Source organism: Chenopodium album, chromosome 4 (genome assembly GCF_948465745.1).
Source record: "Chenopodium album chromosome 4, dcCheAlbu1.1, whole genome shotgun sequence".
NCBI lineage: Eukaryota > Viridiplantae > Streptophyta > Magnoliopsida > Caryophyllales > Amaranthaceae > Chenopodium > Chenopodium album.
The window spans coordinates 46,280,553-46,306,897 of NC_137837.1; the positions used below are offsets into that span (position 1 = coordinate 46,280,553).

At 38.0% G+C, this 26,345-nt stretch overlaps 1 protein-coding gene across 1 annotated transcript; it reads left to right on the forward strand.

Moving 5' to 3' along the window:
• Window positions 1-108: 108 nt before the first annotated feature.
• Window positions 109-15,175, forward strand: LOC145629118 (DNA repair protein recA homolog 1, chloroplastic-like). The gene is made up of 13 exons (XM_081681629.1): window positions 109-394; window positions 2,067-2,158; window positions 2,399-2,474; window positions 4,502-4,564; window positions 4,699-4,828; window positions 9,280-9,365; window positions 9,464-9,589; window positions 10,100-10,204; window positions 10,299-10,355; window positions 11,905-11,967; window positions 12,058-12,134; window positions 12,593-12,665; window positions 14,656-15,175. Exons 1-13 carry the CDS (start codon window positions 197-199, stop codon window positions 14,758-14,760), a joined length of 1,251 nt encoding a protein of 416 aa, XP_081537755.1. The 5' UTR covers window positions 109-196; the 3' UTR covers window positions 14,761-15,175.
• The last annotated feature ends 11,170 nt before the right edge of the window (window positions 15,176-26,345 follow it).

Consider the following 26,345-nt stretch of genomic DNA (forward strand, 5'->3'; position numbering starts at 1 on the left):
CTTTTTAATATTTGCAAGCTAGTCCCTTTTCCCAACCATTGGAGTTGCTCTAATAACCTTTTTTATTTTTTATTTTTTTTTTGTTTAAATTTTAATTTTTATTCCTCAAAATCTCACATTATGCGGTTATTGTCTAAGCTTGCTTGAAAATTTTGCCATTGTCTCAACTTCCCTCCTCGGCTTACTTCATCCTTCAATGGATTTGTTGAAGCTTCAACCAAATTTGCAATGTTTTCCTACAACATTAAACCCATCAACTCCTCGTAAACCTCAATTCTATACCCAACGTTTTTCTGTACAATCTGCTGTCAAAAATTTCAGGGTTTTTTCTGAACTCAATGGCAAATTAAATGGTGCTCTTTCTGGTGATAATGACCCTCGTTTCATCGACCGTGTATGCTTCTTTTCCCTTCTACTTTTATTCTGCATTTCATCTGTTTGAATGTTGAATTTCTTGTGAAAATTATGGGAATTTTAATGGAAGTTCAAAAAAATTTTAATTCTCTTTTGAGGGCTATGTTTTATGCGTAGAGTTTTCTGTAAAGTTGTAATTAGTTAAATTAAATTCTGGTTTATGTTTTGGAGCTTGTTAATATGAGTAGTTTATTTTTCGTGGATTTAAGCTAAAGAACTGGTTTGGCTTATGGAGTGTGTTGTGAAATTGTGATGTATTTTTGTTGTGCAACAGTACAAGTGATATAATTTGTGCCAGAATGAACATGACTATTTGTAATTGTTCTTAATGCAATGAATGTCGTGTGATGTTGACAATCTTGGCATACAATTCCTAGCAATTATAATTTGTTCCAGAATGAATATAATTTTTCACTTTGATTTTGGTTCAAGGAAATGGAAAAGAGAGAGAGGGGAACAAGTTCCCTTTTTTGCATAAGATGTCGGGGGAAAGAAGAGGAGGGAGAGGGAGGGAACCGTCTTCCCCTTCCCCTTGCATTCCCCCCTTCCTTCCCTTCTATCTTGCTATTCAAACAAAGTGTTCATGTTGGTGGATATCGAGTTAAGGAAGTGTTTGGTATGGCCATTAAGCAATATTCTCTCCGTGGGGCTTTGGACCTTTATGGTCTAACGTTTTATGTCTAGGGTTTTTTTTTTTCCCCTTCTAGTGATATAGCCTTACACTATGTTTGGGTGATAATAATAATAAAGGGAAAGGGGAGGGGAAGGAAAAGGAGGGAAGAGAAAGGGATGCGAGGGGAGGGAAAGAGTAGCCTTCCATTTTCCTTCCAAATAATTGTTGGAGAGATTTGGTTTATTGGGAAGGAGAATGGATCTCTCAGTTTTCTTTTCCTTCCCGTGCCCTATGTCTTATTCAAATAAGGGAAATTATATCCCTCACTTTATTTTCCCTCCCTTACACTCCAAATGTTCCTATCAAAATACCTTTTTGGTTGCTTAGTCTGAAGGTGGTCTATGATTGCATCTTAGATGCCCCTCAGCCCCTCTTGTCTAGTGTGCGGTGCCAACTTGATTATTAGCTTAACAATTGTTCCAAGCAATCTGCCTTTTAGTAGGTCCATTGGTTGATTTATTTTCGAATTGCATTAGATTACCATGGTCATCTGATTGTGGTGTGTACTTTATATGTATATATATATTCTACCCATATTGTCCAGATTGCAAATTTGCTCCATCTTATAGTTAAGAAATTCCCATGTCAAACTCTTGTATTCATTCTCCAGTCTGATGCTAGTGTCAACATTCAATTACATTACATTATTAGGTATTTTATATCTATATTAAAAAGCTGTAAACCTCTTGTAATTCCCTGAATTGCCCTTGTTTTAATTGCATAAACTACTTGTCAAAGTAATTTACTTCATGAATTTTCCTTGGATAGAGTGGAAATATTATAGCAGTTATGCTCTCCGCATATCTATTGGTTGGGGTCTACTAAACATGGTAGATAGGATGTGATGAATCTCTTGTGTAGATCATATGCATTTCCATATTCCATATAACAAAATTATTAGTCATGTTACATAAGTATTACAGAATAATTCTGGCTTTTTATAAAATCTCTAGTTACATAGCGTTGTGTTCTCTTTCAGCAAAAGGCATTAGAAGTGGCAATGAACGACATAAACAGTTCTTTTGGAAAAGGAAGTGTTACAAGATTGGGCAGTGCTGGTGGAGCTTTGGTGTATGTATATTTATTTCTCTGTTTTATTTCCTACTTTCTATTACATTGTAAAATCATATTGGTGCCTCCATGGCTGTGTGGATTGATGAGAGTAGGGAGTACAATCCATGGATGTGAAGATGGCCACCTAAGAAGTCTGACTCAATACTTTCTATAAATGAAATTTAATTATGTATTACAGTTTCCTTCATTATCCCAAATCTAGGTTGGAGATTGATTAATGCCGTTTCTTCAATGCAGTGAAACCTTTCCAAGTGGGTGCTTGACATTAGACTTTGCTCTTGGTGGAGGTCTTCCAAAAGGGAGAATTGTAGAGGTATTGTATTCTTGCCCACTTCTTTGAGTTCCTTAGAATTAATCTTTAAAGAGGATCATCTGTCTATGAATTTGTGTTTTCCAAAATTCATGCTATGATAGCTTTGTCCTTTTCTATTTCCCTTTTCTTTTCTCTGTGAATTGGTTGTTAGTCAGTGACCTTATTGTTCAAGGGTTTTGTCCCTTTAAGCTTCTGTACTTTTCCTTAGGTGGAATGCTTAATAGATATACTAGTTTATTGGTATAGTATGGTTTTACTTTTGTTAATTTAGTGGTTATCTTTTGTGGCATTTTAATTATTTTATGTTATTTATTTTTATTTTTTTCTTGCTAGCTTAGTGCTTCATGTCTTTTTAATCTCCTTGAGGTAGCGTTGAATAATTATACATTGCAGATTCTTAAGATAGTGCTACTAATATTTATGAAGTATTGATCTTTTAACTTGTGCTGCATTGACAATATTATAATCTTTCCCATTGTTGAGCAACTCATGGAGCAATTTCATGCTAAGCTACAAAACATCTATCCTTGCATACATATATTGACATTACATGGACACATTATGGATATTTATGTCGGATTCTTCATTTTTCTCATGGAATAATTTTCCTGTAAAACATATATTAGAGACAGGGGAAGGGACGTGGACCTTGCTCTTGAATGACAATAATAGATGGTGGAGGGAAGAAAGTAGTTATATAGATAAGAGAAGGTAGCAAGCTATCATCCACTGTGACATTGTCAATGGTGTGACTCATGTGATGGGGAAATTGATTGGCAACTAACTGTAATGGGTTAAAACATATACTAGAGACAGGGGAAGGGATTTGGACCCTGCTTGATACAACTTGACGTATATGGGTAGAATTAGTCATGCTTTTGTCATGTTGAGAGTTTGTTACAGTTTATAGCAAATTAGTTTTATTGTTAGTAAAGGAGTTAGTTATAAGTGGAGGAGTTAGTTAGAGTAATTGGTGATTTGTGAGTGGAAAGCCGACGTGGATTCCACTAGTATAAATGCTGTAATAAACACAACAGAATACAACAATTAATACAAAATCAATTCTTCTTCTTTCTCTCTCTTCTGTTTCTCTCTCTAAACCCAGACAATCCGCCATTAGAGGAGCTCGAAGCTCTCTCCCTTATCACTGCTCTTGAATGACAATAATAGATGGCGGAGGGAAGAAAGTAGTTATATAGGTAAGAGAAGGTAGCAAGGCTATCATCCACTGTGACGTTGTCAATGGTGTGACTCATGTGAGGGGAAAATTGATTGGCAACTAACTGTAATGGGTTAAAAACATGCAAATTTGGTGGACAATGACTCCAATGAGAGACCCGGGTAGGGGATTGGAGAGAGCTACAACTTTTAGATCTAGAACTTGTGTTTCAGGTATAAGAAAATAAGAATATTAAGAATTAAGTGGGGTGGGGAGTACATAGTGGGATAATATCATAAAAGTTAGAAAGTTAGAATATTAAACTTGGTCACGTTTTCCCTTACAAGTAATTGCTTGTTACCTTTGGTAACTAATTGCCAAAATTCTGTGTAGTTTTTTCTTCCAACTTCGATGTTTGTTATGATGCAACTAATTGGATAAGAAAAGTTGATTGGCTCTTTGTACTTAAAAGGACGATTTCCATGTAAAAAGTTCAGTATCTTCAAACATAGGAAAAATCTTTTGATTTAATTCCTTATTCCTTTCAGATGTGTTTGCAGTCTGCCTCCCTGATTACAGACTGAAACCTTGTAATTGGGAAACAATTCTCTAACTTATACGGATCTCCGAAAGAACCTGCTTCATTATTTCTTTTTCTTCTTTTTACCATTATTATTATTATTATTTTTTTTCTTTCTTCTTTTCATAGGAAAAATTTAGATTTCCAAGAGTATTAAAAAAAAGGTAGTTTTTATAGAGATCAAAATTCGGCAGGAAATGAAAATTTGAAGAAACAGAGATAAATTTTGTTTATGTTTTTGTTTTTGTTTTTAAGTGAATACCTTTGATAGCTGTGGTTTGTTCCCAGGTATATGGACCTGAAAGTAGTGGGAAGACGACACTTGCTTTACATGCAATTGCAGAAATTCAGGTGGCATATGAGTTTCTTATAATTTTCAATTCAAGTTATAATTTATTGAACAGAGCACATGTTACAAGCTATTCAGGATATTGATCTATTTATTTTATTTTTATCTATTTGTTATTATTTTTGTATTTTTTCAGAAGCTGGGAGGAAATGCAATGCTTGTTGATGCAGAGCATGCATTTGATGCAGCATATTCTAAATCTTTGGGAGTTGATGTTGAAAATTTAATTGTTTGCCAGCCTGATAATGGGGAGATGGCATTAGAGAGTAAGATATTAATCCCAAAATACCAATTGTCACCTCTTACTCATTATTGTGTACCTTGGAAAGCATTGTGTATGAGTTTTGGTTGATAGGTCAAGTCCAGAAGCGCATCCAGCTTCTGCCTAAATTATTCATTAATATCTCTTTCTTAGTATATTAGGAAGCAATTGCCTTAACTAGACACGACCAAGACTACCTATAACGTACAGAGATCAGCACCCAGTAGAAAATCAACACAATAACACAAATTTCTGATCTTAACTTGCAAATTAATAAAGGTGAAAGCTTTAAATTGATTGATAATGGTGCGAAGGGTTACAAATAATAATTTAATGGCTTAAGGCTATCAATCTTCAATTGTGAGTTTAGCTCACAACTCTCCAATAATGGCTTTAAGCCATAACTCTCCAAAAGGTTCTCACCAATTTTCTGCCTGCTTTTCCACTAACACTACTCATACTACTTATACTAAGATGGTCAAGGATGACCTTAAGGCTTAACATGTGAAACTTAGCTAATATAGAAAAACATAAATAAACATCCTAGGACTAAGGTTGCTTTATTTCCTTCTCCTTTTCTTAATTGATTTTGTCCCTTGCTCTTTGTTGTTTGTGTTGTTGATACCCGTGGGTTGACTCTTCTAGCGTTGACCCACATAGGTTGCGGCTGACCCGTATTACCAAATTACCCCCTTAAAGCCGATCTATTACATTACTGGCCCCCTAAAGTTCCACCTTGTCCTCAAGGTGGTTTATAATCGGCGCTTGAATCCCGGCCTCGACAACATTGATCTCTAATCCAACTCTTGAATTGGCCAAAAATAAGAGTGGGCTGCATAGAGGTTTGTTGTTCATTGCTGTAAGATATTACTCTCTTCATGAGCCTGAATGTAGTAGCAGAAAAACGCAGCAGCTTGTTATCGGAAACTGTCATGGGAAATTGTTAAATTTTGATGAAGTAGGGGATGTATGCATTGATATGACATTGATGCAAGGTGAGGGAAAATGAGAGATAATTTGGTATGAAGGCTTAGGTCAAGTTGGCAAAAGTCTGAATTGGCAGAGCTATGGGTTGAAGGGTGGAGAATTGTGCGTAAATAAGTAGGATAAAAAGATTGGGCTTTATGGACAAAGAATTGGGCTTCATTTCAGGCCCAAAAAATTGCCAAACCTCATTAAAGGGATTAAGAATGGGTTTAAGATGGAGAAAAATCAACTCACGTGCCACAAAGTGCCTCATAACATCTGTATGGTCAGCACTATGGTCACCATATTTTGCCACCTCAATACTCCTAATATTTACGATTCCACCCCTTCTAGTTACTTCTACTATTGGCTTGCTCTCCAAGCCGGCACATGACTTCGGGAAGGACCTCCCTTTCACCTTTCTTTCTGGATATTTCTGGAACCCACTAAGCAGCCGCCACCCTTCATAATCTCCACCATCAGTTCCACCACCGACACAAGAACGTGTACCTATTCCGACCAAGACACCATTGCCGGTAAAGCCACCACAAAAGTCACCGCCTTCTTGCCACCCTCCATGGTGACAACTCGATTTTTCCGGCAATCTCGTCTCCACCCACGCCGCTTCTGCCATCACTCCTGCACCTTGGACCTGGACCACCACCAGATCAACACGCACCAAACCCTCGTTTCACAAAGCCGCTTCTATCCCCATTTAGGCCACCGCTTGTGGTGGTCTGACAACCATGTTCACCTTTTTCGGCCATACGTCTAGGACCACCGCCGGACCCACTACCATCGACTCCACCTTTCTCAAAAACTGATCCTAACCAACCACCACAAATAATACCAGCCTTGTTCCCTCTTATAGTATCGAGAACACCCCCAATTTCATGAGATCCACCACCAAATTCGCTAGCGGAGCTGCAGCTACCAGCACCACCACACCCGAAAACTTTTGTTGATTTCTATGCGACACTACCAAGACCACCTTTTAGTCCATAATCCTCAAATGGGTTGAGAGCACCCTCTACAAAACCTTCGGACATACCAACAAAACCACCTCCGACGGTATAACCACTATCGAAATCTCCCTGCCTTCCACCAGATTTAAATTTCCTTGCGACAACTCCGACTCCGTTAACCGACTCGCCATCCAGGTTTTCGACCTTATCTACGCAATTCAACTCACCGCCAAGGTTTTCCAAACTACCAACAGTAACACCCCCTACAAAGATTCCCTTATCATCCTCTAATCTAGGGTGTACCTGCTTCATTATCTGCGTTTTCAATTTTATCTTCCAATTTTGCTTGAGAATCTCCTTCCTTCCTCTTCATTGGAGAAGAAGCTTTGTTAGCGATTTTGTCCAAATATCTTTGAACATGATTCTCTTCGTGCTTTCCTCTTGAGGTGACACCTTTGTTTCCACTTGGATTGATTGTAGCAGAACTGGAGTTGGTTGCTCATGCCAAGGCGTTGTTAATGACATGCCGAAACGACTCGCCAACACTCTCTTCAGACTCCACCACTCACGTATCGGTAGCCACTTGTGTTCACATTCAAACCACTCCAATGCTGTGTCGCTAAGCCCAATGATGGCAACCTTCAATTTTGCCTCATTAAACTTGAAAAATTGGAAAGTATCCTCTATTTGGAGTACCCAGTTTTCCGGATTCCTTCTATTAAAGTTGAAGCTCACATCGAACTCTTTGTTCGTCATTCAGATTTGAAATTCCACGCTCTCTCTTGCTGGAAATGTATGTAAATCCCTTTTGGATCCAATTTTGCATAAGCTGTGATGCTTCTCTTTCGGCAATAACAAACACCATTTTTTTATTTAATTGTTTTTTTATAATTATCTCGTAGTGGTGGTTTCCGGCATCGGAAAGCCACTCTAATACCAAGTGTAACGTGCTGAGTTCGGTCACCCAGTAGAAAATCAATATATCAGCACAAATTTCTGATTTTAACTAGCAAATTAATAAAGGTGAAAGCTTTAAATTGATTGATATTGGTGGGAAGGGTTACAAACAATAATTTAGTAGCTTAAGGCTATCAATCTTCGATAGTGAGTTTAGCTCACAACTCTCCAATAATGGGTTTAGGCCATAACTCTCTAAAAGGTTCTCACCTGCTTTCCCACTAACACCACTCATACTACTTATACTAAGATGGTCAAGGATGACTAAGGCTTAACATGTGAAACTTAGCTAATATAGAAAAACATAAATAAACATCCTAGGACTAAGGTTGCTTTCTTTCCTTCTCTTCTTAATTGATTTTGTCCCTTGCTCTTTGTTGTGTGTGTTGTTGATACTTGTGTTTGACTCTTCCAGCGTAGACCCGCATAGGTTGTGGCTGACCCGTATTACCAAATCACCCGCCTAAAGCCGGTCTTGAATTCCGCCTTTCTTTCCTATGCTTATAGTATAAGTGTAAACCACAAAAGATTGAACCTCGACATCTTAATTATGGAGTTATAAGTATTAGTGTAGATTTTTTAATGCTTCCGTTTTCTCATTGTACCAGTTATTTGTCTTTGGGATGGTTGGTGCTTTTTTTGGATATCAACTAGGGTTTTTATTGTTGGTCTACTCTACAATATATTAACACAATATGTATTTGTCTGCATATTCTTCAATTGGACATTTTCTCTTTAAAATGCAATTATATGATCTAAACAAATTAAGATGTCAACCCAACACCATAAATTGTGAATTATGAAATTCAAAGATGTAAAAATTTTAATTTTGTCATTTATTGGGGTATCAATACTTGTTTCTTGTTGAGCTGGAATATGCTATAGATGATGAATAAGTGGTTCAGAGAAATATGGCAATTTAAGATGCACTATGGCACATCAATTTTGTCAATTTAGATTAAAAAAAAATAATACGAATGAGTGTGGCAATATGAAGCGTATGAGAAATTGGCTCTTGGTGGCGTTGGTGCAAGGTTGGGGAGAATATGTAGGAACTTTTGATATTATGCCACTGTATGTGTGGCCCAAAGACAAAAGGTGGTTACTTATTGGGTTGCATATTTTTCAAAGATCACTTTATGAGAAAGTTTTTACTTCCCTTCCTTTTTAACCTTGTAATTCTATGGCCTAAAGATGTTGAATCCTAAAAGTTTTGATGATAACATATGAGGTAATTAATTTAAACAAGTTTTGATTTATGTCAGTAACTTTGTGAGTACAATAGTTGTATTTTCCTTTGCAATTATTTTCCGTAGAGTCATTTCGCGAAAAATGTGTACCTTCCAAACAAATGGAGCCTTAGGTTCTCTCAGATATTCAGGTTCGTGTTCTCTTCTAGGAAAAATTTTAACTTAAAATTTTGTATGGCTTTATCTAACTGTACAATGCTCTGTTTTTTCCTTGCTTTGGAAATTTAAGTCTTTGATGGCCCCTTAAGTGCTGAATGGAGATAATTCTGTTTTGATTTTATATCTTTTGTATCATAACTGACTTCTCTTTGCTGCAGTTGCAGATCGTATGTGCAGATCTGGTGCAATAGACCTGATTTGTATAGATTCTGTTTCAGCCCTCACTCCTCGAGCTGAAATAGAGGTATATTTTATTTGTTTCTCACCATCTTTATGTGGCTTTTAGTTTATTACAGTAGAGTGCAGAATTTTCTGTATGACTTTCATCTTTCTTGTTTTTAGGGAGAGATTGGAATGCAGCAAATGGGCTTGCAGGCACGCCTTATGAGCCAAGCGTTGCGTAAAATGTCTGGAAATGCATCAAAAGCAGGCTGTACTCTCATTTTTTTGAATCAGATACGACACAAGGTATTCGATAAGATTGGTTTTTGCCACTTTTTATGCACATCTTATAGACACTATACAGTCAAAGAGACTGTCAATCTTGATAAATTGAGGGGTTTGGTTGTTGTTGTTGTTGTTGTGTGTGTGAACTTACAATATCTATGCAACGGAGTCAATAACCTATAGTCACCAATAACAAAGGAAAATGGGATAATTTAATTGATTTTACGATGAAATTGCAGCTTGGTTGTACCTATCATTGCACTGTCCTCCACCAATTTATCACTATGCTGTAGTTCTGTTTTAAGCTAGTGTCTGATGAAATAGTCCCTTCGTAATAACTGGATGAGGTTATGATTAGGCCTGTCAAAGTTGGATCATTGTGACCCCCTTATAGAACTTCTAAGCTCTAAAGGCGGGTGCACCTTACATGTGATGTGTGATTTGTTATTATTACTATCTGTGTAAACTATTATAGCCAACTATCACTTATTACTCGTTCTCAGGCAATTTTTTTGTATTGAAAATTTTAAGATTGGCGTGTATTATGGAAATCCTGAAGTGACTAGTGGTGGAATTGCCTTGAAGTTCTTTGCATCACTTCGCCTTGAGATACGTTCTATTGGGAAAGTTAAATCTGTAAGAATTTCCCCTCTATATCTATTCAGACATTCTACTAAATTATGGCTAATATGGAAATACAAAGAGCCCTTCTTATAAATTCCTCTTACAGGTCAAAGGAGATGAAGATATTGGGTTACGGGTCCGTGTTAGGGTGCAAAAGAGCAAGGTAAATTTCTCAAGTCCTTCGATTGTTGAACCTTTTTTTCATCTGATCATATAAACCAATTTCACTCTAAAGAGGGCATACAAGCAGCAGAGAGGTTGCAGAGTAATCAACCAAAACATTTTCATGATTGGTTTTTTGAAAGGAAAAAGGTGTCGAAAACTTGTAGCTCTATGACTTCAACTGAAATTCCAAAAGACCTTGGATACATCAAGCTGAAGGAAGTCCACTGAGGAGCATTCCTTAGGCCACTCTAAAGAATTTTGGGAGTTAAGTTTGCCATTTAAATTCTTGATATGAGGGGCAAGTAAGGGTGTGTAGAAGAAGCTGTGTTACAATTTCTTTTCTTCATTCTTCTTTTTATTTGTTCTATTTTTTTCCCCCCTCTTAAAAAGCAGCCTTTGTTAAGTGTGTAAAAGTTGCTGTTTTATGACACTCTTGCCTTATACTAATTCCATGTTTTGGCTCTGGGATCCCTTGCCTCCCAAAGCACCTCATGTTTTCAAACCAAGAGCTAAAGCATTGGAACTTGGTTCTTGGCACTTGGTGCCTGTACTTTTTGATGATATAAATCATGCGGCATATATTTGCCATGTATAGCGCGATCATATAATTCAAAATAAGCCCCAGTAAGAACCTCTTAGCATCATGTGTTAAACCTGAGCTGGCCTTGATATCTTTACTTCTAGTCCAGCAACTCCAATAAAAAATTTGTCAGCAGAAGTAAAATCATGATATGGGTAAAAAAAGGTAGAAATATATAGTTGTTTCCTATAAAATTCAAACTTATCTTCTCAGAAATTTTGTCGCGCAAAACTGCTATATGTTGACCCTTGGTGTAAGCAGTTATCCGTTCATTTTATTACTATTACCAGTCTTAAACCCATGCAATGCACCGGACAAAAAGAATTAAGAATATATATACTTTTGTTTCATCGTCTTTTGTCTACAAATTAACCTTTTTACTCGCTGTATCATTTATGATAAATTGATCTTATTTGGAAATATGTAGAAACATGTTTACATATTATGATCATCTTAATTCCTACTTTTTTATTTACGTTATTTATTTTCTATTTTTTCTAAAAAAAAAAATTGTGACATGGCAATCATATGTGACACTTCCAATATTCCGGAAAAGGCCTCTTGTATATGTATATATATTTGATTTATCTGTTTCTTATTTTATAGAAGAAAAATTCTCGAATTAATTGCATATTATCTCTTGGTTTCTCCGAATCTATTCTTTATTCCAGCTAGATTATTGTAGAAATGGAAAGGTAAGCTGCTTTATGAAGCTCTATAACGTTGAAGATCGTTTTCAGGCAACTTCATCTCAGCAATTAATTTTTCTTCATTTGCAAGTACTGTAATGCAAAAGGAAGAACTCTGTTCTTTGTATGTTCAAGTTGGGTAGTTGGGTATATCTGTTGTCTGGATGTCAATGACTTTAATTCTTCCAGATACATGTTTTAGAGTAGCTAAGGTATATTTATTTCTGCAGGAAGATTTTGAACAAGTGATCTTCTGAACATTTGCGCATTTGTTACAGGTGTCAAGGCCATACAAACAAGCTGAGTTTGAGATTATATTTGGTGAGGGCGTGAGTAAGTTGGTTAGTATCACAATAGTATTTCTCCCACGGTTTTAATCATACAAAGATCTGTGCAAATAATTGTATTTTTGATGCATCTTGATTATGCAGGGTTGCATTTTGGATTGTGCCGAAATATTAGATGTTGTGGCAAAAAAGGGTTCATGGTATAGCTACAGGGATCAAAGGTGCAGCCACATTGCAATCTGATGCTCATCTATTGCTCTTTGTTTTAGCTCAACCTTTTGAGTAGTACAGTGTTTGTTTTATTTTAATTGAACTCAAATCAAGCCAATTTATAGCCAAGTTTATTGTTCCAGCTACCTTTATTTACTATCCTCATGGTTGTAGATGTGCTGTAAGTAATTTTTGGTGATTAGCTAATTGAGGATATAATTTAAAATTAGTTGGCCCATCATTGTAGACTTTAGATTGATCAAATTTCGAAGAAGACACAATGACTGTTTTACAAACATGTCTTACATTTGAATTATGTTAAACGTTGCAAACAGTAAGATGTTCAGTAGGCAACTAGGCATACAACGTTTTACTGATTGAATTAACTTCTTGGAGGTTGTAGACATTGTCTTAATTATGGATGGTTTATGATTTGCTGACTACTTGATTACTGGTATTTTTGTAAAAGATTGGGACAAGGAAGAGACAGAGCTTTGCAATTCTTGAGGGAGAACCCTCATTTGTCTGATGAGATTGAGCAGGTTTGTTTCCTTGTAACATATTCACTACATATTGTCTGAAGTTGAGGAGGATATAAAATTTCTTGCTTGCCACTTTGTTGGATGAAGTCTTCAACAATTTTTATTTTACTTTTTTTGTTTATTTTCGGTTTAATTATTTACTTTTTATTTTTAGCCAGGCTGCCTTCATTGTTAAATTGCAAATAAGCTAATAATATAATTTGCTGTTCTTTAAAGCTGTCTAAACCTGTCTATAGTAGGTCAGCCACCTGGAGTACAAATTCTTAAATGGACCTGGTTCACACTAATTTATTGTGGCCCACTAACATTAGAGAAAGTACACTATAATTAAAAAAAAGTCACTATATTAAAATAAAAATCATTTTGGTAATATATAGGCCTAAGTGGTTATTTTTGTAATGAAATATTTTATATATTGATCAATATGAATAATGGCCACTATGTTAAAATTAGGGTAATAGCGTCGTATTTCAAGTTCATAACATTATTAAACGTTGTAGTAGTTTTAATAAAGGTTACTAGGTTAAAAATAAGGTTACTCTGTTAAAAATAATGGTCACTATGTTCAATATAAAGTCAGTTGCGTGTGTATAGACCTCGGGTCCACAATAATATTATTGTGGACCAGGTCCACGCAAGTCTTGGAGTCCTTATGATAGTGGATGTTAAGAACCTTGTCTAAAGAAAATTCAGATTAAGTTTTAGTTTGTCTTTTTGTTACTTGATGCTATCATCCCTTAAGCGTATTTTGATATTCATTGCTGGGATTTTGATGTTTTCTTCAGCTGGGATTACCTTTTGAGTATTATTTTTCCCTTTGGCAGATGAATATTTTCAAATTTCCATCTACCGTAGAGTAGTTCTTACAAATTTCTGCAACAATTCATGAAATCTTTACTTTGGATTAGGTTATTTTTTTGGTAATCTTTTTATTGTTTTTTTTTTATCCTTCGGTTTTTAAGAATCGACATGGTTCTGAACGACTGAACATTTGATGTTTCAAAATCCTATTCCATTTATGCAAACAGTGAAGTACTGTTCAGTTGTTAGGCCCTGGTCACTTCACCTTTAAAAAATAATATTAAGTAAAAATAATTTCAGTTCAGTAAAAATAAGTCCAATCCAGTAAAAATAATTTGAGTTTAGTAAAAATAAGTTTATTTCATTAAAATTCAATTTTTCTTACAGAAGAATTATAATAGAAAATCAGTAAAAATAATTTTAGTTCAGCAAAAATAATTTTAGTTCAGTAAAATTAATTTAAGTTTAGTAAAAATAATTTAAATTCAGCAAATATAATTTTGTTTCATTAAAAATAATTTCAGTTCATCAAAAATAAAGTGAAGTGAATGGGGCCTTATTCTAGTTACCAGAATGTGTCGAGCAGTTGAGCCTTATGGCGCACTGAGATGCTAAGGATCCTTCTGCGTCTTTTTGGGCCTCAGTGCACTTCATTAAATAAGTATATAATATTTTCGAGGAATAAAAAAGCTGTGCGCCTCTGCTGTGCTTCGTTGAGATTGCTTTGCCTAGCCCAAAAAAAATTGCTTCAATGGCTCAACGCTATTACCTTGATGCCTCAGCACCCAGGCATGTTTTTTTATGCACTATTTTTTCTTCACTGCACTATAGTTGTAGATTATGTAGAATCACATCTGAGTATGTTAGGGTATCTGAAGAGCCCTGTAACATTTGAACTCGACTAATGTTTAAATACCATCAGTTGCACCTAGGTGATTGTTATTGAAGTCCCAGCTATTTGTGCGCTGTTTATAATATTGTTCATGAAGTTTCTGCCAACCATTTAGTCGTGTTTTCATTTTCACTTTTGCTAATCTGAAACCTGAAATGCACCGTGATCATTCTATTCTCTTTAAACAATACCCACAAAGTACAAATGATGATAATATCATATCTGCTTGGTGGTGATTTTTTTATTTTTTTATTTTTTTGTGGGGGTGATTGTGCATTATAATTTTGTAATTTGCAGGTTGTTCGGCCTTTGATGGCTGAGGGGATTGTTCAGGCAAGCCCTTTTAACGCAAGAAATGCAACCTTGCCACAGGAGGAAGAATTTTTTGAAGAGTTGCATTGACACGAGATGAAGACTCATTTGGCATTCATTGACATCATACCCAAAGAAATTTTGAAACACAACAGTTCTACCTCAACTACAGAACCCAAGACCTACTGCAATGGCTGTTTAAGGTCAAAGAATGGTCTTGGTTTGATTTTCTAGCTGTTTCGCTGCATCCATAGCGACTCAGTTCCCAAACTGAGACTCTAGCCGTCTACCATCGTTGATCAGGAATGAACTATACACAAGGATCAAAGGATATATTTGATGGATGTAATGTAATTATATGATTTAGGGCGTGCTTGTAGTATTTAGTTATTAGTGTACATGTCGGTTTTGTTGTGTAACATTAAAAATTCAATGTTTTGTATGAAGATTGAGATGAATCATTGCAATGATTATTGTATTTGGCAATGCAACATTGATTTGAAAAGGAATGCAACGCCTAGTTTATTCCAATAATCTAATAGAATAATTTACGTTCTCTTGACATGCTATACTATGTTTCTGGCATCTTGATTGATGATGCCATAATTTGCATCTTGCATTGTTAGGATCTATAGATTGGGATATTATGTTTGTCAAGGAAAAAAAAAAGGGAAATTAAGATGCAAGTCTAATTATATTTTAGAGTTAGTTCTCAGCACATGGGGCATAGGTGTTTAGGCCTTAGGACATATAGGAGGGTAATCATGTAATTTTTACACTATATTACAATTCACAATAAAATACGGAGTAAATTATTAGGGATATGATTTCCAAAGTTACGCCAAAAGGAAGAGAGAGGGACAAGTAGTAGAGAGAGAAAGAAAAGAATTTAAAAAATCTAAAAAAAAAAAAGAAAAAGAGAATAGACAAAGAAAAGAGAAACTATGGAGGAAGTCCAAATGAAGTGTTGTTATGCACAAGGAAATGCATAACGCAGAAGCCGTTTTGAAGGGGAAAAAAAAACAGAATGGGTCCCACGCTACAGCAAAAAGGCATCACTTTACTCTAAAATAAAGGTAAATATATGTATCGGAGGAAAGTATAAGCAATTGTATTATCTAGGTACCTTTCCCCCTCCCCTTTTATTTTATTTTCCCTTAAATTTACCTTCTCCTTTTCCCCTTTTACATGTTACCCTTTTTCAGTTTACTTTCTTTGTTCTAGAATCTCCATCTTGCTGTTGAAGCTCCATTACCAACATCTTTGAAGAAGAATTAATTTGTGAAAATGGCGAGGAAGATGTTGGTGATGGAGGATTCGTTGTTAACAAACGATGACGAAGACGATGGTGGTCGTGATACCGGCGTGTTGTCCAATTGTGACACAACTGTCATTGAACCTGCCATTGAAGATTCCGAAAACCCGCATAAAACCCGCGAACAAGAAGATAAGGACGATCAGTGTTCTTGCTTTTCAGTGTCTTGTGTTCTGTTGGTGTTTAGTGTATAGTGTTAATGGTGGGTCTGCTTTTAGTCCTAAGATTTATGCTTGTGTTGTTACTGCTGGAGTTGATTTATTTAATGCCCACTGTTTAATTTAGTTTAGTTAAGGTACTTTATTTTGTTGTTGCTGTTGGAGTTGATTTGTACCACTGTTTGATTTAGTTAAGTATGGTACTTTATTTTGAATTAGTTTGGTTGTGGGTTAACCATGTGATATTAATTGATTTTTTGTGGAAAAAGGTGATTGTTGAAGAAGAGTCATACAAAACTCCAACGAAAGGAAAGAGTAGTGTGGCTATAAGTATTGAGATTGAACAAAGTGCAAATGTTAAGGTATCTCTTCCTCCCCCTACTTTGGAATGGTATTTGATAGTTGGCAAAAAGTAGACACGTACTTTAGGAGTTTTGGAAAACAAGAAGGGTTGGGGGTTGTCCGTTCTAGTGAGGCGACAAGAGGTAGAGGTGAAAATGTGAAGGATAATCGCAATATGACTTGACTTGTGAATGTTTTGGTTTGTCCGGTAGGAGGAGAAAGAAGTCAGGGTGTACCTTTATCTCAGATTCACTAATAAGTGAAGAGGTTTGTGTGAAACGGATGAGCAAAAAAGTTAGGTGCCTTGTTAAGGTGTATGCCAGGGTGGTTGATGTTGGTGATTAGATAATTGAGTAGGCAGTGGTAGAGCATGATGGTCACCAGCCTACACCGAGGAAGTCCAAAAACATTACCAAGTTTAGGCAAAAGTTCCTTATGGACAATCCTCATCACATTGTTGAAAAACTGTTAAATGATCGAAAGGCAGGTGTTCATGTGGCTACCATATATAATTGTATGGCTCGACAAAGCATGGGAGGGAAGAGATACAATTTACCCAAAATTATTTGCATGCCATAGTTGCACAGAAATGAAAAGTTGTGTTTGAGGAAGGTGATGCGAAGATAATGTTTGATTACTTCAAGAGGATGACGGATGATAACTCAAGCTTTTTTATACTTATCGTGTAGAAGAGTTAGGTAGGCTCCAAGACGTACTCTGGGTTGATGCTAGGAGGCGGGTTGCGTATGATGATTTTGGAGATGTCGTTTGTTTTGATTCGACTTATTAACCAATGAGTATAAGCTACCCTTTTGTAATTTTGTGGATGTGAATCATCACGGTCAAACGATATTATTTGGATGTGCATTAGTTTCCCGAGAAATCACGAAAATATTTGAGTGGGTATTTTCTAATTGGTTGAGGTGTATGGGCAAAAAGCAACCGCTTAGTATCCTAACGGATCAAGACGCGGCGATGAGGAAAGCTTTAAAGGTGACTATGAAAGGAAGCACTCATCGATGGTGTATTTGGCACACCACACAAAAATTTGGCAAGAAACTTGACAAGCTTCCTAATTACTCCCAAATTCATGACGATCTTGAGAATGTGATTTATGAGAGCCTTGATTGTGAAGAGTTTAAGACAAATTGGCCTAAAATTATGAAGAAGCATGAACTTGAAGACGATGAATGGCTGCAAAGTCTTTCTCCAACTTAGTGTATATATCATTGATTGTTGCATGATATAGTTGTATTGGCTTGTTGTGTTAGTAGGTGGTTATTTTGGTGATTGATTTATTTGCTGTTTGTTGAAATCTGATATTTGGGTGATTATGTGCATACTTGTAAAAGATTGTGAATATGTGTATATTTGCATGTGATTCTCATTCTGCTAACTGACTATACTTCTGATGCTGTGTGTGTAATTAGATGCCATTGGATGCCCTATTTTTCAGCATGAAATGTATTTGTTGTTACGTAGATCTTGTTAAGATGCATGAAACCTATACCTTTACTAGTGATTTACAGTTGATTTGAGTGGCACTGTGAGTGAAATGTGAATGTTCAGTAGTGTGAAAATTGTTGGTTTTAGTTAGCTGTATAGAGGTTTGTGGTGTAAATTTTTCTAGACTTGTATGAGGAACGTCATATGTGGGTTCGTGCGTTTTTGAAACATCTGTTTTAGGATGGAGTGAAGACAACTCAGCGTGTAGAGAGTATTCACAGGATTTTTGATGGATATTTGAGCAAGCACACTTTGTTGTCTGAATTTGTGGAGAGATAATATGATGCCTTGGAGGTTAGATGTTTTTATGAGAGAAAAGATGATGAGAACAATCAGCGGTATATGCGTTAAGCATACACTGACTTTTCGGATGAGTTGGTATTTCAGAAGATAATTACAGATGCCAAATTTAAAGAGGTGCAAAGAGAGTGCATGTAACATATGTGAGTGGGATTCGTAGAAAGCAGAGTTCGGATACTTTAACCGAGCATGTCTTGGAGGACTGAGTGTGGCACAAGCCAAAGAACAATAACAAAGAAATTCCTTCAAAGAGATAGACGGAGTACACACTTGTTATTGATGATTCTACTTATGAAGGTAAGTGTAGTTGTCGGTACTTTGAATGTCATGGCATCATATGTCGCCATATTATAAGGGTGTTTGAGCTGAGCAACCATTATGAGATACCTGAGAAGTACATTCTTGTGAGGTGGAGAAAAGATGTGATTCAGAAGCACACAAGGGTGAAAGTAATTTACCATAACCCAAGCAAAACCGAGGAGGTTTGTAGGTATGACAAGATGATGGTGAGGTTTGGTAGTTTGTGTTCAAAAGCTTCGGGTCACATTGAGTCTAATGGAGTGGTGATGCAAGCACTGCAGTTAGTCAAGTTGCAAGTGGAGAAGAAGTTAGCAATGATTACGAAAAAGATTGGTCAAGGTTCAGGTTCCATTGGAACACCTTCATCTGTTTGTCTTGCAAAGGAAAAGGCCTTATGATGAGTGTCATTTATGGCACTCATTTGTTCTCTTTTAGGGAGATTTTTTTTATTGCTTTTATAGCTCTTTTCATTCTTTTTTCCTCAGTTTTGCTATTTATTTCTTTAGTTTGCACTTTCCTTAGTTGATTTTCCATTTTCATGCATTTCTTGGTTTTCTTGTCTTTTTCCCTTTTATTTGTTTGTTTTCTTTCATTTTCAGGTTAAGATCGTTGTCCAAGGATTCCCAAGACTTCTTCCCGAGTTTTGCATTGATTAGGATGCCTAGCGTCTTCCATTTGAAGCTCAAGTTTGGAGATGTGCAAGTTCCAAGTAACCTTAGGCCGTGCATTCAAGTCGTGGGGGAACCAATTCTGGTGTTGAACTCACCGTCAAGGTGTTTTAGAATCTGTCATGCTCCGTGTTCATCAAGCACACCAAGTGGAGTGCACTAGGAGCATCAAGATGAAGGGGAAGGAGGCTGGCCTGTTCCCAGGCGCGGCCGCGCTTGTTGCTCCTCCTGTTTTGTACCCATTTTTGCGCGGCCGCACATCCTCTTGAAGAAGGCCGCGCCTGTACGGGTCTATTTCGGACGATCTAACTAACTTCTCTTTGTTAGTTTTACTATATATAGACTTTTCATCCATTTTTAGAGAGAGAATTCATTTTTAGAAAGAGAAGTAGTTTTAGAGAATCAATTGGTAGACGTTAGACAGAAGTTTAGAGAGAGAAACACTTAGTCTTAGATTTTTACAGAGAGAAGTTCATGGTTGATGATTGATGATTCTAAGAAAAATTTCCTTTGATTTCTCCAAAGTTTGTAAGGATTTCTTTTACTTTAATGCAATCTTTAGCTTTTGATTTCAATTTTCTGTTAATTGTTCAAGTTTGTTGATTAGTTGATTGATTTTGTTTGATTGAAATGATGATGATGAATTTGTTGATTAGCTTAGTTTTAATTTTGATTTCTTTCAATGATTATATTGTGAGTATTTTTCTAGCTAGGAATGTGGTGAAGCATGTTTGAGTGATGGATCAAAGCTAATTGAGAGTTTTTGATTGATTTAGCATTATGACTAAATTGGTTGATTGATTTTGTGCATGTGAGTGATTAGTTAAAGAGTAGCTAACTTTAATTGTCATATTAGATTGCATTGTGTGCCGACATTGATACATACCATTGATTTGTAGCTTAAATTTATCGATTGAGCTTGGTTTGTGACGTTCCTATAGTTAGAGTCTTTCATAGTTGGCGCTAGATAGACCTCTAGGAGATAGCTTGTGGAGCTCTTTTGATTGCATTGTTTATCTTCCCTCGTAATACTTGAATTAATCAATCTCCAACCCGATTAGTGTGTGTCCATTGCAAGAATATTTGGATCCCAAATCCTTAGTGTCTTGATATATTGATTTGGTTATTTTAGATTTTAACACCTGCTAAAAACCCGAAAATGGTTTTTAACACTTCCAAAAAAAAAAAAAAAAAATGATTTTAACAGCACCCAAATTTAAAAAAATTGGGTATTACCACCACATAACTGATGCCGTTTACAAATCCGTTAAGTAGGGACATACTGACACGTGTCGCTTTATTATTGGCCAAAAAAATAAAAAATAATAAAAAATTAAAAAACAAAAAATAAAAATTTAAATTTAAATAAAAAAAACCTAAAACTACCCCCAGCCACCCCAGCCCCACCACCGCGCCACCAGCATCGTCCCCCCAACCCACCCACTGCCGGCGTCCGGCGTCCCAAAGAATCGCCCGGCTCCGGCGACCCCACCCCCACCCCCCTTTCCTCCACCTATGCACCCCCACCCCTTCCTTTTCCCCATTTTCGTTTCCTGACCCACCACCCCGAAACCACCCTAAACGCCCCCTCCCCTGGAAAACGCCCCTCCTCCCCCAGAAATGCCCTCCCTCTCCTTTCCTCCTCCCTTAATCGATTCCCTACCACCCCAAACGGAACCCTAAAACCTGTTTAGGGTGGTTTCGGGGTTGTGGGTCGGGAAACAAAAATGGGGAAAGGGAAGGGGTGGGATGCGTAGGTGGAGGAAAGGGGGGTGGGGGTGGGGTCGCCGGCGCCGGGCGATTCTCTAGGACGCCGGACGCCGGCAGGGGGTGGGTTTGGGGACGACGGTGGCGGCGCAGTGGTGGGGCTGGGGGTAGTTTTAGGTTTTTAATTTATATTTTTTAAAAACAAATAAAATAGTGACACGTATCACTGTGAACCACATTTAACGGAATTTTTTAACGGAAACCGTTAAGTGGTGGTAATACCAATTTTTTGGAAATTTGTATGGTGTTAATACCCATTTTTTTTGGGAGGTGTTAAAAACCATTTTCGGGTTTTTAGCAAGTGTTAAAATCTAAAAAAACCTATTGATTTACTTTGTGATTTACTTTGTTGTTTTGTTGAACTTAGATAACCTACACTACCTTTTACGCTTCGAAATAGCTTGACTTTGGCAATAGCTAACTTCCCTCCATTCCTAGTGGTTCGACCCGAACTTGCCCTATTACTAGATGTCGGTTTGGTTATAAATTTAGTTTGATTGGAAGAATTTTAGTTTCAACGACCTAGAATCCACCTCTCAGTCACCTCAACTCCTTCAACTCAGCGACAGGGTAGCTGTGATGGTGTGCAAGGAGATGTTATTGTGAAAGACCCACCTATACCAAAGAGGCTTGCTCATCGCACCACAGATTCAAGGTACAAGTCATGTGTTGAGAAACTGAAGAAAAAGGCCAAGACAACTAACAAGACGCAAAGGAAGAAAATGAGTGCTTCTAAAACCCAAACAACACCAACTGCAACATTCGGGGTTATATGAAATTTCTTTTGATTCCAAAAATTGCATTATGAAGGTGCAATAATGGTCTGAATGCATCAGATTTATGTTTAAATGCTGGTGCATCATTTTACTACTGTGTTTAGTAGAGTAGGTTTGGATCGGATTTGTTTTGTTGAAACTTGAATTTGTAATTTTGGTGAAACTGCTGGACTCATGCAGGAACCTGATGGTATGAAGAACATGGTGACCATAGTCTATGAGTGGCATTCAATTGCTCGACGGGGAAGGCTCAATTGGGTATTTCACGTCCATAGGTGGTGGAGGTCAACAATATTATGGATCCCAAATTTCTCCTAAATAAGGTTTCTATATTCCATATCCTTAGTTTCCACGGGTCAGATTCCTAATGGCATGTATAGATGGAAAAGTCCTATGTCACCTTCATCAGCTGCATCAAGAAGACAAGCATGCCTAGTTCCTATACTACCTTGACTTCTGCCGCCTCTAACTCTGCCATCTCATGCATCTCAGAAGTAACACACTTGGAAAGTTGATTTTGTAAAGCTAAATTTAGGGGCCATATTTTTGAACTATTAAGAAGGGGAGGTGATTATTAAATCTATTTTTGAACTCTCAAGGATACTAGTGACCAACAATAGTTCCAATATTGGTTGGTGCCTCTGTAAAAAACAACAATGTAGGAGCAACTTTCCATGAATGAGTATGTAAAGGGTATTTTGATTTTATGTAGTCTGTTGACAACAACTTATATATCATTGAATGTGTAAATGGGTACCACTAGACAAAAAATTGTTCCACTGATTTCATCTAGTGTGTTTACAACAACTTATATGTCATTGAGTGTAAAGGGTACCACTAGACCAAAAATAGTTCCATTGATTTCATGTAGTCTATTTATAACTTCTATGTCATTGAATGTGAAAAGTGTACCACTAGAAAAAAAAAATAGTTCCATTGATTTCATCTAGCCTATTTACATCAACTTATATGTCATTGAATTTGTAAAGGGTACCACTAGATAGAAAATAGTTCCATTGATTTCATCTAGTCTGTTTACAACACTAACCAACACTTGTAAAGGCTATTTTCTTAGTTTATTAGGTAATTAACATAATATTTGGTAAATATTTTAATACATTTAGAGATCCACAACTTGTAATATATACGTAGCGGAATATTTTAGATATCTGTATGTGTTTATGTATTGTTTTTATGAATAAATTATATATTTAGTTTGTAAAAGAATAGAAGTTTCGAATACTGATGACAATAAACTTTACATCATGTGTATTGTTTTGGAATACTACGACTACTAATTTACAAAGTCACATTATTTAATATAAAAGTGGTAGTCACATTAACAATCTTAATAAACATTAATCAATATTATTAATAAAAAGAAGTCGAGATTTAGACCATAAGAGTAAGTAATATTAATCAATAAATGACACACTAGGGTTTGGGTTCACCTAGGGTATCACTTATATAAAGTAGGGTACCATTGAAATTGTGAAGGGTACAATTCATTATATTAAAAAACTAATGTTCCACTAAGAAAAAGTAGGGTACGATTGAAACAGTGAAAGGTACCATTCATTATATTCAAAAAACATTGTTCCACTAACACAAAGTATGGTACGATTGAAACATTGAAGGGTACCATTCATTATATTAAAAAACAGTGTTCCACTAATGTTTTGGGTGTTTTTGTCCCTCGGGAGAGTTACAACACGAAGACTGATCCGGGATGAGCTGTACCTGCAAAACAAACGGAGACACCTGTTGGGTGGTGCTCCGCCTCCAACGATCAAGTTAGTAACTTGAAAAGGAATAAAGAGTACGGAAATTTAGGTGGGTATCTGCTCGGATTCCAAGCTCAGGTGTTTCTCTGATGTAAGAGAATGCAGGTGTATTAAAAAATGGTAAAACGTGCCCTCAAAATGAGGGACATCTCCCTATTTATAGGGTCATTGGGAATTGTGCCCCTGATTAGGTCATTAAACCCTAATCATTGGTGGGCTGCGCCGTTTTGCGGCATTCTCGAGATTCAGGCCTTTGGCCGCCTTTTCCCTTGATTTCTGGGAGGACACGTGTCGAGCAGGAATTGGTCCCTTTTGGGCCAATCTAGGGCTGACACGTGTCACCCTCTGATTGGACCACGTGGCAGGGTGAAATACCCTAAACATTTGCCCCTCACAGATGTGACGTGGCACGCCACGTGGCATCTGTGACACACGTCACTCTCCGGTTGGCTGTAATTTTACCACTACAGAGTAACCGTTCACCTTCCAGGTAAATTACGGAAATGCCCCCGTATTTACCCTCTATATATAGCCGTTTTACCCTCATAATTTTGTACGTTATACAAAAATTTTCTAGAGAGAAAAACTTTGAGAGAGCAGGAGTCATCCGTTTGAGTCAGGCGCAAGCAAGAAACTTTGTTCTTCCGCAACCCAGCCGGACCCGCCTCCCTTCGAATATCAGATCCAAAGGTACCGTCACTGTCTCTCTCAGCTCTTTTCTTCTTTTCGCCGCTTGTATATATTTCTTGTAATAAATGGCTGCATCACCAACACACACGACACAACCTAGGTTAGAGTCCAGCCGGTCACCTGGGACGGCTGAGTCTAGGACTGGGAGTGTCGGCTTGGGGTGTTGGGACCACCCTTTGCCATGGATTCCGACCAGTTATGTGTCTGTGCAGGACACCATGGCTCGGACAATGCAGACGACCAATGATCCAAATTACAGAAGCGAAGGCTCAGGCGGCCAAACGCCTGAGGGAGAAACGTCTAGTCAGGGAGACCAGACGGCTCTGGAGAGATCCCCTCCGCGCGCCCCTTCAACCCCTGCTGACTCTTTCTTGGAAGAGTGTGACCAAGGCGGCGACGATGCCGCCTCTGCCCCCATGGACCAAAGTGAGGGGGAGACGGAGAGTGACAGCTCCGCCTCTACCTCTGAGAGCAGCGATGACTTGCCCCCTCTTCCGGATAGCGAGGAGGAGGAAAGGAAAAAATGGAGTGAGAAGGACGATCCCTTCTGCATCCACGTCTCCTCCAAAGACCGGATCCAAATGGGGGAGAACTTAGAGAATTTAAGAAAATGCACCCGCTTGGAGACGGGTATAAGATCCGGGTGCCGCCTGAGCTGGGCACCATCGCTTGGGGGGATGATCAAGAGAACGCCAACAACTATTTTGGCAGTTATGAGGCGGCGTTCAAAGCCGGTCTTCGCTTCCCCCTTCACCAGGCGGTGAAGGCAATTTTGAGAGGCTACGGCCTGGGGCTCTGGCAACTTACCCCCAACTCCTGGACAAACATTCTGGGGTATGTTTCCGCCTGCGAGTTCCAAGGGCTTAACCCCGGCTGGGAGGCTTTTGCAAGCATGCATTACCTCAGCAGGAGCCCAGGCGGCTGGAGAGCGTGGTATACTCTAACCACGCAGCCGCAATATATGATGACCTTGGACAAGGTCTCCAAGTTCGATGGCTGGAAGCACAGGTTCTACCTGATGTCAGCCCCAACCAGACGGGAAAACTATGAATTCCGTCTGTACAATAAGAAGCCCGACCTATTGGGCAGGAAGTGCGCTCTTCCCCGGATCCCAGAGGAAGACTTTGACAAAATAATCGAGGCATACTTTTTTGGCCTCACAGACGCAACTCTGTCAACCAGGGAAACAATAAAAGTCCCAAAGAACTGGATTCCCAAGAGCGCCTGGTTCAGGGATGAATGTTTCTTAGCCGCCTGTGGGCTAGGACACATGTTTAATAAACGTATGCCCCTGAGTTCATACCATCTGTAATATTTTTCTATCGGAATTGATTTATGATTTTGACCAATCTCTTTCTTTTTGCAGAAGAAGCATTGAACATGCTGCAGACGGAGAAAACTCCCAAGCGGTCTTCTGCAGCCATCCGCAAAGAGCTTGTGGAGAAAGCTGCGGCCCAGCTCAGGGCCAAGGTATTGAGCGCCTGACCCTTTCTTAAGTTTATCCTATAAACTTTCTTGCCCGGATACTAACCTTGACTTGTTTATTTCCACAGGGGGGAGAGGTTGGAAAATCGTTTGAGAAGAATCTCAAACGGGCTAGAGAGGAGGCCCCAGCCGTTCTCAATAAAATAAAAAAGTCCGCCTCTACGTCAACTCCTGGCGCCTCAGCCGGGGCTAAGACGATGCGGATAGCGGGGCGACTCGAGAAGGTAGGCGGCAGCGTGTGCCTTGATCTTGCCAACCCCTCAGCAGTCGCGGGGTTCACCACGCCCGCAAGCGTCTCCCGCTTGGCCGGCTCTGAAGGTAAGAACCCTTTTGAATCCCCGCTTGAGCTGGGGTGGCCTTTACGGGTGAAATCCCACTCCCAACAGACGTCATCCTCAGACGGTCGGCAACAAATAGGTGCTGCCTTAGTTTCGCACTCATCACCTATTGATTGTGGTGCAGATCAAACTCAATCTCCCCGCTGGCCAGACGTCCAGAAGCATGCCAAGGCCATGCTGGAGGCCGTCCGGAAGAGGGATAAGGACGAAATCCCTGGGATAGAGACGTTCAACCTTGAACGCATT

Coding starts and splice junctions, on each gene's coding strand:
- LOC145629118 (XM_081681629.1), top strand. CDS start 197: ATGGATTTGTTGAAGCTTCAACCAAATTTGCAATGTTTTCCTACAACA. Junction 2,475..4,501: donor CAAAAGGGAGAATTGTAGAG/GTATTGTATTCT, acceptor GTTTGTTCCCAG/GTATATGGACCTGAAAGTAG. Junction 4,829..9,279: donor TGGGGAGATGGCATTAGAGA/GTAAGATATTAA, acceptor TCTTTGCTGCAG/TTGCAGATCGTATGTGCAGA.